Consider the following 12,132-nt stretch of genomic DNA (forward strand, 5'->3'; position numbering starts at 1 on the left):
TCATGCATTATATTGATCATTTTTATTATTTATTCATGAAAAATGTGCTGAAATACATAACTGAGTGTTAGCAGAGGAAAGTTTTTATGATGGACAAAATTTTCTTTGATTTCATAGGGAGATATATCATTACAAAAAATGATTAGAAATGTGACCGACAGTATACGTCTCCTTAACGTCCATATAAATCTGTTATTTTTTTTTCACTTTCTGATGAAGGTATACATTATGTGTTTAGACATGAATAAAGGTTTCTAAACTGAAGCTGTTATAAATTATTAGTTTGAGGTTTTGAGCAGAATAAACAAATGCAAATGGTGAAGAAAGAATTAAAGGGGAGTTAATATGCCAAAGTTTGATATCGGGGTCCAGACGTTGTGTAAAGTAGAGTTCATGAAACTGAGGCATGGAGTCATGTAATTAGGTCAATCATAACAAGATTTATGGTATTATCAAATTAATTCAGACAAAAACACAGCTGCCATTTACTTACCCTACTTAGTGATGGGTCTTGACCTGGATTTTGTATGGCAATTTGTGGCAATAATGATTTGGTATTGTGGTAGACACAACCGTAAATTATGTGTACAAGGTTGCATTTTCCGTTAATGATGTCATTCTAGGTGCGTCATTAATACTCTGTCCCACCTTCAACATCTTTCACAAAGTCGTTATGTAAATGTTAAATTTGATTCTAACCTTGTTTTCTTCTGTGACTCTGAAATGGCCTCCGACCCGTGAAGGTCCCGGGTAGAATAGGCCTTCAGAAACCCATGTTTGCCACAAAAGGCAACTATGCTTGTTGTAAGAGGCGACTAACGGGATCAGGTGGTCAGACTCGCTGACTTGGTTGACACATGTCATCGGTTCCCAGTTGCGCAGATCGATGTTCATGTTTTTGGTCACTGGATTGTCTCATCCAGACTCGATTATTTACATATGCTGGAATATTGCTAAACTCACTCACTCACTCACTCACTCACTCACTCACTGAAATGGCCTTGTGTGTAAGATTTCCACAACATTGTAGCACACCACCACCTAGTTTGCTGTTTCAGTGGTTGATGTAGTGAGTACACAGGAATTTTGTCTCAAATTGTTTCACATTTTTTAATACATTAATCTACTTTCTGAATTTCATTATGTTAATGTGACTCATCACGAAAGTTAAATTTGCCAGCAAGATCAAAAACACAATATACCTGTAATTTACCAACATATTATACATGTAACCGTTGATATTTGAAACCATGGTATTCCGGTTATACCAGACACCCTCACCCTGCGCACATCACTCTACCTTGTGTAACCCGTGAGTGACTAAAGGGATCAGGTAGTCATGCATGCTTGCAGTCTCAGTTATGTAGATCAGTGCTCAGACTGGGTTGTCTGGTCCATACTCCGTTATTTACAGACTGCTGTCATATAGCTGGAATACTGAATCCAGCATAAAACTCACTCACTCACTCACTCTAGCTTGCGTAGAGTTCAGTTGACATATTAGTTAACAGCTATTCTTTTAACAGTACCACAGGCAGTGATATATTTAAGGATCATCAATTTCAAGTGGCTGGAACTGTTAATAATCCCGATCGTAGTTCACCTTTAAAGCCGCTTGTTATAGGAGGATATAGTACTGAGCACGCAAGAATCCAAGAAAGATGAAAGGGCCCAGGATGGAAGATGAGAAAACAAGTTACAAAGACCCAGCTAGGTCCTGAAACCATCTCACCCTCTTTTATGCTGGTAGCAATCTCTTGTGACAAGATTTTGTTAAGAGTTCTGTACAAAGTAAGGTTTTCGTAGACTCTCCTGCATGTGCCATATGAATATTTTCAGAGTGGAATCTTCTTTGATGTGGAAGAGGCACATATAGAACGAGACTTAATCTGTTTATGGACAGATAATACTTATTGTATTACTCTCTTCATAGGCAGATCGATGGCAGTATTTGGGGAATATAATGGTTGGCAAGCAAGCAGATTTTATCAAACGGTCTCCTTGTGAACAATGCATGTGTTCCCTTCTCCGTGAATACGATAACACCCATTGGATATTTCCCTGAAATAAATTCCCGGGATTTCGACAAGGAATATTATGACTGTTGTTCTTTTCACGAACTACTTGACTACTGGCAAGCTACGGAGCTTAAGTTGGTATTTTCTGGGCACAAATCGCTCGTGTAAAAAGACTTGGGACAGGAACAAAAGTCCGCAGTCTAATTGCCTTCATCATGCGTTGAAAGGGGTTTTTGTCGCGTTCGTCCAAATCAATATGAAATCGAGTTGATGAAATAGCTAGCAGTGAGTAGTAACTGGCCACAAATATTGATAAACCTGCTAAAATAGGTTCTGTGTTGCCAACACCAATTAAGTGATTGTACTTGTGCACTTATTACAGATAAAGAACTCAGTAGTGTCTTGGTTTCGAGGGCTCAGGGAGAAGTGTTTGTTGATAAACATTGACTCTAAAGATGTAATATTTCACTACCCACCCCTGCTTTCAGTCTCGATTTATGATTATCTGAAATAGAGTTTATTGGGTAGGGCAGCTATTTACTGCTGTGTTCATACTTGTAACAGAAACGTTTGATAGCCCAGGCCAAATCTTGTGTATAGATTTCTGCTTAGAAGACGTGAATGCCCTCTAATGATTCAGTGAAATATGACGATCTCTTAAAGATTTTATTTGTTAGCATGTTGCTATGCATTATCGGAGCTTCATTGTTAGGCTATCACTGAAAGCTATATTAAGTTTGGAGAACGATGGAACATTATAAAATTACAAGTTGATTTCACGTGGGGAAAATTGCACTTAATAATACTGTTTCATATTTCGTTAAAAATGCAATGGCAGGCTTTTAAAATGCACCTGTTTCCTCTCTGTTATTTTGTTGGCCGTAATCTAATTTTTTGTCTAATATTGACTATAGGCTGCACTGCTGTATGTCTAAATTCTGTTTTGTTTTCAACTCATCTTTCTTGATGGTAATAAATTCTTTGTCGTTTTTCTATTTTGATTACTTCAGCTATGATTGTGATTACTTTGAAAAAAATGTTTATATGTAGTCATGGAAATGAATAACAGAAAACATGAAAGTACAAGTGTTTATTTATTTCAAAGTTCCCATCCCCCCCCCCCCCAGCGCAATATAGAGCATGACAAGAAGTCTGGAAAGGGTATAAGAACACTTGAACTTTTGTGTGTTGTTTTATTAGTATAATGAGTATAGTTTGAAATATTGTCTGATATCACTTGCAGACAACAGACATGCAGACATGGAACGCTGATAGCATTATATTTCAATATGTATTCAGTAATTAAATAATAATTATATCTCATGCAAGGTAACTGTTTTCATATGTGAGGAGGAAATAGTAATATGATGTAGATACTGATATCTGGACAACTGTATTCAGTATATGGGATCGACACCTGAGGCTGCTGTTTTTCCATTAGCTAGCTGGCCAACTAGGGTACAGTGTCAACATGGAGTGTCAGCAGACTTGCTTTCCACGGCATCATGATAAATCTATTCTGTTTTGAGTAGAGGCAAATATGGATAAGAGGCGAACATGGCCATGGAGATAATTGATTAATCAGTAATAAACTTTGTATTCATTAGGCAGAGTGCAATGGATCATGGCTGGAAATTGATTGCTTTTTATTGCAGAAAATAATGCCTGCCCACTGCTATCACATTTTTATTAGCTTAGTCGTACAACTGTTTCTGTTTTTCATGGTGCAAGTGGGTTACACATAGAGATTGTTTTCATGATAGTGGTTTCATGTCTAATTTTCCCCTTGGGTGGGTAGAGCAGTGTGCTGTAGTTTCTAACTTTGATACGATGTGTGAATTGTTTTCTCCTTGATAGCTCCGTGTCGATTTCCCTGATTTGTGCATTAGACAATGGTCATCTTGAGGAGTGGGTATTATGTACCAGCTCTCTCCTTGTATTCATTCTCAACTGTTTTGAGTTGACAGGACAAAACTGCCAAATGATAAGTCGCAAACAATCCTCTTACAAATTGCTGACGACTTGTATGAGGGGGTCAACTTAATCGACCACTTGACATAAAGAGTTCTTTTCTTCCTTGCAGCTCAGTACTCGTTCCTTGAAACGGGCTCTCCGACTCCTGGAATCGATACAAACACAGACAGAGGTTCTCTATGCGGATATTGCCGATCCAGGCGAAGACATCCTCACTCTGGCCATCCAGGCCGTGTCCAGCATCATTGGGGCATCCGTGGAGCTAGCGGACAAGCAGGGTCCAGAGACACTGACCATCCGTGCCATGACTGTTCTTGACAAACTGCTTCAGGTATTTCTCAGTGGGATATTGAAATTGTAGTTGATAGCTATCTATAGACACTTTGTCCTGCATCAAGGAAGAAGCTCTTTCAGTGTTAGGTGGAAGTGTGAGACGAATGCTTCTATGGGATTTGCCGTTATTGATTTAACATTGGATGACCACTTATACCATTTGTAGCAGAGGTGGGATCTTGGGTGTCCATTGATTTATGTGTTCCTAAGGACATAGATGTTACATTGCAGTGCTGAAATGTTAGTATTGATTTGTTTATTAATCTGTCGAAAACTACTAAATGTCTGAAAGAGCTGACAAACAATTTATCATCTTTTCTTACCCAGACAAAGATAGGATCCTATGATTGAATACCTCAACTTGGCAAGAAATCATGTCTGTAGAAGGTCCTGATGTTTCCAGGAACTTGACTCCACTGAGACCATTAAATCTTGATAGTGAGCTTTGTTAAAGTCATCTTTTCACAAGAGATAAGAAGTGCTCAAAAATTGATTAATGGTAAGTTTGTTGATTGCAAATATTGAGGAAAGTTTATAGCTTGTTTAGGAAGTTAGTGTAAGGGATGTATTGACAGCACCAAGGTGTAATGGACAAAGACAAACATGCAGGTAGTAGTTTATCATGACAGATTCTGGTTCAATGTATTATCAGACATGATATATGGTAAAAAGATTGGAAGATCTTGTAACACAATGTTTACCTTAGACGCCCCTTGTAAACTTTGCCAGGAACAATGCTGTATCATCTGCCAAATGTTTTTTTATCAAGAACAGTGTAAATTAAAGTAGACATCATGCTGACTGTCATGAACTGATGCTATCACATTCTTATGAAGACAATATATCATGAATATTACCAGTTTTATGGTCCTTTTAATTATATGAAAATCAAATAGAATTTGTTCCTTTTATTGGTTCTGTCTCTATGTGTTTGAGTGAATTATGGCCCTTTTACCAGGATTCAATAAGCATAGCTATTGAATGAGGTGGAAATGGAAGAAAAGAATAAATAAATAATGCTTTTGTGACAAATAAATTTTGACATTTGAAATAAACTCAATAAGATGGCATAACCTCTTATAAAATAAATGTAAAAATAACTTTGGTTATTTCAGTATGTGGTGAAACATTTATACAGAAAGTCTTTGGATACAGAAAATCTATTGAAGTGAAAGGCACTTTTCTCCTTGTCCTCCAGCAAGAGCACTTTGTCTGTTCTCAGTCTGTTCTGTAAGGTCTAGTGAAAACATAACTGTTTGTAATAGCTGTTCACTGTCTGAGTTGCTTCTGGAGCTGGGATGTCTGTGAGCTGACAAAGTCCAGCGCCACGAGTTGTTGATGGACCACTGGGCTCAATATAGTCCCAGTGCTTTAAAATCATAAGATGGATTGTAGGAGATAAATACCTGATCAGAGGTGAGAATCGACTGGTCTTTTCTGGGAATAGTTTTGCTTCTAGTCAGACAGGCTGTTGTTCCGGATTGTGGAAGAGGTGTCTGAGATGAGAGAGAAACTGCCTCTTGAAGCTTGTTGGTCCGAAACAAGAGACTTGTCACGTGGTACAGCATGGAATCTGCTTTATCCCAGTCCCAGTAGTGTGAAAGACTTGTGCTGGAATGAATAAATCGATGATGATGATGATGATGATGATGATGATGATGATGAAAGCCAAATTTATGATACATGCACACAAAAAAAGACCAATCAAAATTCACTTTGTACCAGAATTGGAATCAGTTAGTTGAATCAACGTCCCCATTTAAGTCTCATGGCCCGAGAGAATGTTCCAGGTCCAATCTCTGCCAATGCCTACTGACATACGAATGTTCCTGTTTGGACGTTTGACCGATTGCCTGACAGTATGTTTTGTGCAGTTCTCCAGTCCTATTGACTCAGAAGCTCTTTTTCTCTCTTTCATCGAACTAAAGTTGTTAAGATCCTTTCTAAAGACTCCCGATAAGTGTCAAAATTCATTCTGCTTCATTGACAGTGCCAGGCTATCTTTCAAAAAGAACAGATGTTTTTTTTGTCCATGACCTTTCCTTTCAATTCTATTTTGCATGAATGAGTTTGCTGAAAGTCTTAATCGCTCCTTTCAGGCATTTTATTGACATTTTTTCACGGATGTGGTAAAACCAGTGTATAACAGATAAGCTAATTTTTTCCATTTGGGATTTTGAATTTTTCTTTTAGTTTGCTTTTTGTCAGATGGTTTTGATGTTTCTACTGATTTAAACAATTTAAACATGAAGGGCAACTGCAAGCCCATATAGGAGAAAAACAGGAGTAAAGTTTGATGGAAATATTTCATAACTATTTCTTTTCCCATACCTCCAGAATCAGCTGAATTGATCACATGTTTACCCCATTTCTTCAAATTGGCTAAAGAGGGATATTTAATTTTACTGTCATAAATTTTTTATAAGAAATGATAAATGTAACGTTTTATAGAGGAATAGCCAGTTCACGAAGAAACAATATCACATGGACAAGATGGACTGATAGAAGGATACTTGCAAGGAGAAAAATGAAAAATCTGAATCTAAATGCGAAATTGATACCATAAGAATTCAATGTTTTCATCTATTATTAATTTTTTCTTAATATCTAGAAAAAGTAGGATATTTTCCTTCATATTTTGGTACTGGGTTGAGGTTCAGACTTGAAAGGTGTGTTTATCATACAGAGACATATGTAGGGCTATAGACTGAAGTTGGTAAACAACATTACAATGGACAACAATCAAAATTGTTGGGAGGATTGGTTAAGTTCTTATTCATTTGAATCCTGAAGAATTTCATAAGGTATTTTAGCATTGCATTCAATGGAATAATGTAAAAATACACATTAGTCTTGAGCATTTTATTGGTCCTGTCATTTAACTGTGAAGGAGAAATCTCTCAATTAAGCTGATTGTTAGTTATTACAATATTAAATTGAACTTTAATTTATTTATTACTATTTGAGATTTTCACTAATATCTGCTGTAGATTTTAGGCCAAAAAGACAGCCTGGTTAAGTTAAATCCTTCATGTTCTCATGATTTTTACAGATTTATGTTCACCATAACGCCTTGATTTAGTTCCAAAGAAGACATTGTTGACTAATGGGTATCAATGTCTATTGTTTCTTGCTTGCATGAAACATCACATTTAGATTTTAAAAAGTTAATATCCACAAGTCATTCTGTCATCACTGATTGAAAAAGAAAATAGGAACAATTACTCAAGTCAATCCCTTTGCCGTCTCTCGTGTTGTGTCGACGTTCCACCAGCAGCAGCTGTGGTCGTCATGCAGAAAGGTTCTTCACTCATCGGCTTGAAATGCCCAAATCTCATGTCTATGTTATTTTCCGTTCTTGTTACAAAGAAACTATCACGTCGGTGACATTTGCTTTCCTGACGAATCACCATTTAAGGTAGCATCTTTATCTGAAACCTTTTTCTGCCTCTTCTTCAGGTGGAACTTAATCATCACTCAATCGGCGAAGCCCCCATCAAGCGATCAGCCGAGTTTGTGTCAGTGCTGGGGTCCCGGTACACACCCAAGCTGTCCACCATCATCAACATCAATGCTGCTCAGTTTAAACTGCCATCCAATATGGCTGCCATTACTCAAACATCCAGAAAAGTTGGCCCAAATCAGGAGTCAAGTTCAATGAATGCTGAGTGCTTTCAGGCTCATATGACTTCTTTCAAGAAAAATCCATTTTCCCATCATGGTGACCAAATTTGGAAAGTAAGTAACGACTTGAGTCCCGACAAACTGAAGGATATTGAGAATTGATCTAGTGCTGACAGGGTGATTAATACGTTAGTCTCATGCAGAAGTTTGCCATTTTCGCTGCTATATCCTCAAATAATTTCCTAGCAATTTGAAGTTTTTGTTGTGAGTAAAAACATACTCTGGTGCAGCTTGAGGGGCTGTGATGCTATATCAATACTCAATAGCGTTAAGGCAGTGAAGTTGATCAAATACCATGTCGGCAAGCAGAAAAAATAGAGAGAAAAAACAATTACATTTCAGTATTTAGCTGTTTAAATTTTTAACGTTTCAATAAGATCTTATCAAATTCTGTTGGGGTCCAATTTAGTTGTTATAGCTTCAGCTAGATTATAAACGAAAATTTAGATTGGTTCTCTTTAAGCAAAATTATGCTTTGTCTGCTGACTATTTTCTGCAATCTTTCAATAGTTTTGAGGTTTTTGTGAAATGAAATACGAGATATTTAATTTGGAACCTGGTCATTGGATATAAACACATAATTGTGTTTTCATCATAATCTCTTAAATCAGACCAAATTGATCTTCTCTTAGGAGGAATATGCTTTTTAGGCTTTGAAGTTTTTATTACAGTTAGTAAATTAGAGAATTTCGCTGGGATAATTTATTTTTCTTGACAGACTAATGTTGCAATGAGAATTTAATCTTTCAAAATATTGATAGAGAATTTTTCCCAATATGCTGTATTTGAAGAATATAAAGTAACTTTGATTGACAGTTTGACAGTGTTTTCTATAAATTTTAAACCACATAAAATGTTTCCAAGGATGAAGGAATGATAGTAAAACTATCTTAAAACTTGTGTATATGTGGAATATATTTGTCACCTCCAGGTGGAAGCTGAAGTGCTGGCCCTCAACCTTTATTCCTGTGACGGGCAAAACATTTCTGTTAAAAACCTCCCCACGGATGCTGAAGTATTTATACAGATTCCACAGCAAGAACGAGAGGTAGGTGTACATTATATTCCATGTAACATTATTACAAGTGGCAAACAGCAGCAGTCACTGGAAAGTTTTATGGCATATTGTTAAGAATACAGAGTATCAAAGGTACTTTTGAAGATGTTAAGTTTTGTAGTAGAAACGTGATGAAACAGTAGCATGCACTTGTTCTATATACTACAGAAGCAGTTGACAAGTAAAGTAGGTTGTATATCTACCTGGACTGACTGACCAAAAAGGCCAAAACTGGGAAAAGGGCATCAGATCCATCAGATAATATTGTCCTGTCATTCTCATGTTTTGTTCATGACTCTATCATTGATTAATATCCACACCATATTTGCCATACTACCTGACCACTTGGATGGAGTTTTAGGCAGAAAACAACAGTACAGAAGCAGGATGGCCTTTAGTCACCTTTTAGCCGTTACCAGATGTTTCATCAACATCTGAACCATGCACATCCATTTGCCAATTTTAGCTCCTGAAGGGCATTATATGGCAAATACATTAAGGAAAATATTGTCACTGCAACATCAAACATAACTCTCTTATTTAGTCATGCATCAAAATAAATATGCTCCTGTTATAACTGACGTCTCTGAAAGTGTTGTTAGACCAGAAACACTCAAGAGTTTCATACAGTATGTTTGTCACAGTAGGATTGTTTCCCTTCAATGGAAAACTGGGAGTTATCTCCCTTGTTTAGTGTTTGTTGGCTGTGCCTAAGATTTTGGCTCAAACCTGCAGATAACAAGGTGAGCAAAGTTTCAGGTGCATTTAACAGATATACTAACATCAGACAGATCTATCATGTGGTAAGTGTTGTCAGTTTGTATTAGGTACCTTGATCGGATGATTGACTTTAGTCAGTCACCTTTGAAATACTGACTGCTTTTTGATATGTGTTCAAAATCAGATACGTGACAAACATATTCGCTTCTCACAAACATTCTATTTCTTTCCAGAGAGCCACTTACAGTGCACATGTGCTTGACAAGAAGTACATGAATGTCCATCAGTTCAATCTTACGAGGCAGAATCTTGTGCAGCCTTTCCACATCTCAATTCAACTTGAACCAGTGTCAGGACGAAGTTTCCCTATCTCCCTGCTTATTGGGTGAGTTTGTACCAACTGTTTATCTCACTAATGAGAAATTCATGGGAAGTTCACAACAAAGCTTTCATTGCCAAGAAGGGGTTCTGTCCCTTGATATGCTGCTGAACGAAGAGTTACCTCCCCTGATGTGTTTATTGGATGTGCCTGAAATTTTGACTCAAACCTGATAATGCAAGGTGAGCAAAGTTTCAGGTGTATCTGATGAGTGACTTGTCTTCAGAGGAAAGCTAAAGGCCTGACGACCGTAGAGCACAATCAACCCATTTATCATGACACTGATAGCAGCTTCTGTGTAACAAAACTATCCAGATGAAAATGTTGGTAGTCTTCTTACTTAACTTGTAGACTTACATTCCATGTTCACACATCTCTGTAAAGACATGTAAGGAAGTCACTCAATGTGCCTGTGCTTGTTTTGTTATGCAGCTTGGTAGTCAGACTTAGTATCTTGGCTGATGCTATCAATCGCTGGATAACATGGCCCCGACTCAGCTGTTTACAGTTGGAATAACATAGCTCTACTGTTGAAGGTGTGATATGAAGAAAACAAGTACACTCTTGCAGTGACTCACAATGTTTATGTACATATCTACTTATTACTGTATTTGTCAAGTTGGAAGTATGAAATATGTGCTTTATGTACTTGCAGTGTATGAAATAAGCCAAAACAGCCCGAAGACAGGGCTGGTAATTTCCAAATGTTACCTGCCCCAAAAGGATTCATCTTGACCAGATATGCATACCTATATGAATTAAACATTTTGACGGAACCATTGGGTAGACTAGCTGTTAATTTAGACCTGTCAGACAGCTAGCCCGTCCTGGGTGGTCAGATGAGCCTATTGGTACTTCTTTCTCAGTAGCACTTACAGAAGTGTAAGCAGACGCTGTTTGGTTCTTCACTGCACATCAGCCTGGGAAAGTCTGGGGTAGAATAGGCCTTCAGCAACCCATGCTTGCCATAAAAGGCGACTTTGCTTGTCGTAAGAAGTGACTAACGGGATTGGGTGGTCAGACTCACTGACTTGGTTGACATGTTATCAGTTCCCAATTTTGCAGATTGATGCTCTTGCTGTAAATAACTGGATTGTCTGGTCGAAACTCTATTATTTACAGACCACCACCATATAGCTGGAATATCGCTGAGTGCGGCATAAAACTAAAGTCACTCACTCACTCACTCACTCACTCACTTAACTGCACAAACTAGTTACTGTACACAAACTAGTTACTGCATATCAATGTGTCATTTGTTTGATGTTGTTCTATCACTGCCAAGGACAGAGTTGTTACTTAAAAAATAAGTGATAAATGTCAAAATAAGCTGAAAAAATATCTAATTGCATTTGGATGGTTTAATATGATTAAACTTTCAAATTAAATAAAACAAAACATCAAACACTGGCTATCAATGTTAAAAAAATACTTAAAAATTGAAGTTTAATCATCCAATAGGGCCACATTTAATGAAAGTATTTTTCATTAACATTGACTACTAAATCAATTTAATGCAATCTGTTGCATATAAAGCAAGCCCTCCAATCTCCAAACACTCATTCCAGTTGGAAAGCACAGTGTGTAAGTTCGTCTGGGAACAGTTGTGTTGCTGTTAAGTTAACTCACCCATGTTCCGCTGACATATACGTAATTGCATGTCGCCTTCCATCCACCAATGCCCTTCATTCTACGTACAGCACGGCCCTTGACGAACTTTGTGACCTATATGATGAGCTGTGTGTCAAGGGCGAGACAATTATCCTTGGTGATCTCAACTCGGATATATGTAAGCGATCTATGTCATCACGCGACAAACTTCTGTCTCACTTTGTTAGTACTCGTTACTTAGTCAATGTTATTAATTATACTAGTTCACATACCTTCAGAAGCAAGGACAACGTGAACAAATCTCTCATTGATTACATTCTGATTCCCTCTTATTTACATAATAATGTCACATCAAG

General features: G+C 37.3%; 1 protein-coding gene across 2 annotated transcripts in view; it reads left to right on the forward strand.

Moving 5' to 3' along the window:
- Nucleotides 1–12,132, forward strand: part of LOC137255652 (polycystin-1-like protein 1) — a 242,293-nt gene that overhangs the window by 204,766 nt on the left and 25,395 nt on the right. For both annotated transcript variants that reach the window (XM_067793125.1, XM_067793126.1), the window contains 4 exons: nucleotides 4,102–4,323; nucleotides 7,785–8,063; nucleotides 8,941–9,057; nucleotides 10,020–10,171. In XM_067793125.1, the coding sequence (XP_067649226.1) occupies nucleotides 4,102–4,323; nucleotides 7,785–8,063; nucleotides 8,941–9,057; nucleotides 10,020–10,171 (770 nt within the window). The remainder of the gene's footprint in view (nucleotides 1–4,101; nucleotides 4,324–7,784; nucleotides 8,064–8,940; nucleotides 9,058–10,019; nucleotides 10,172–12,132) is intronic.

This window comes from Haliotis asinina, chromosome 11 (assembly GCF_037392515.1).
Source record: "Haliotis asinina isolate JCU_RB_2024 chromosome 11, JCU_Hal_asi_v2, whole genome shotgun sequence".
NCBI lineage: Eukaryota > Metazoa > Mollusca > Gastropoda > Lepetellida > Haliotidae > Haliotis > Haliotis asinina.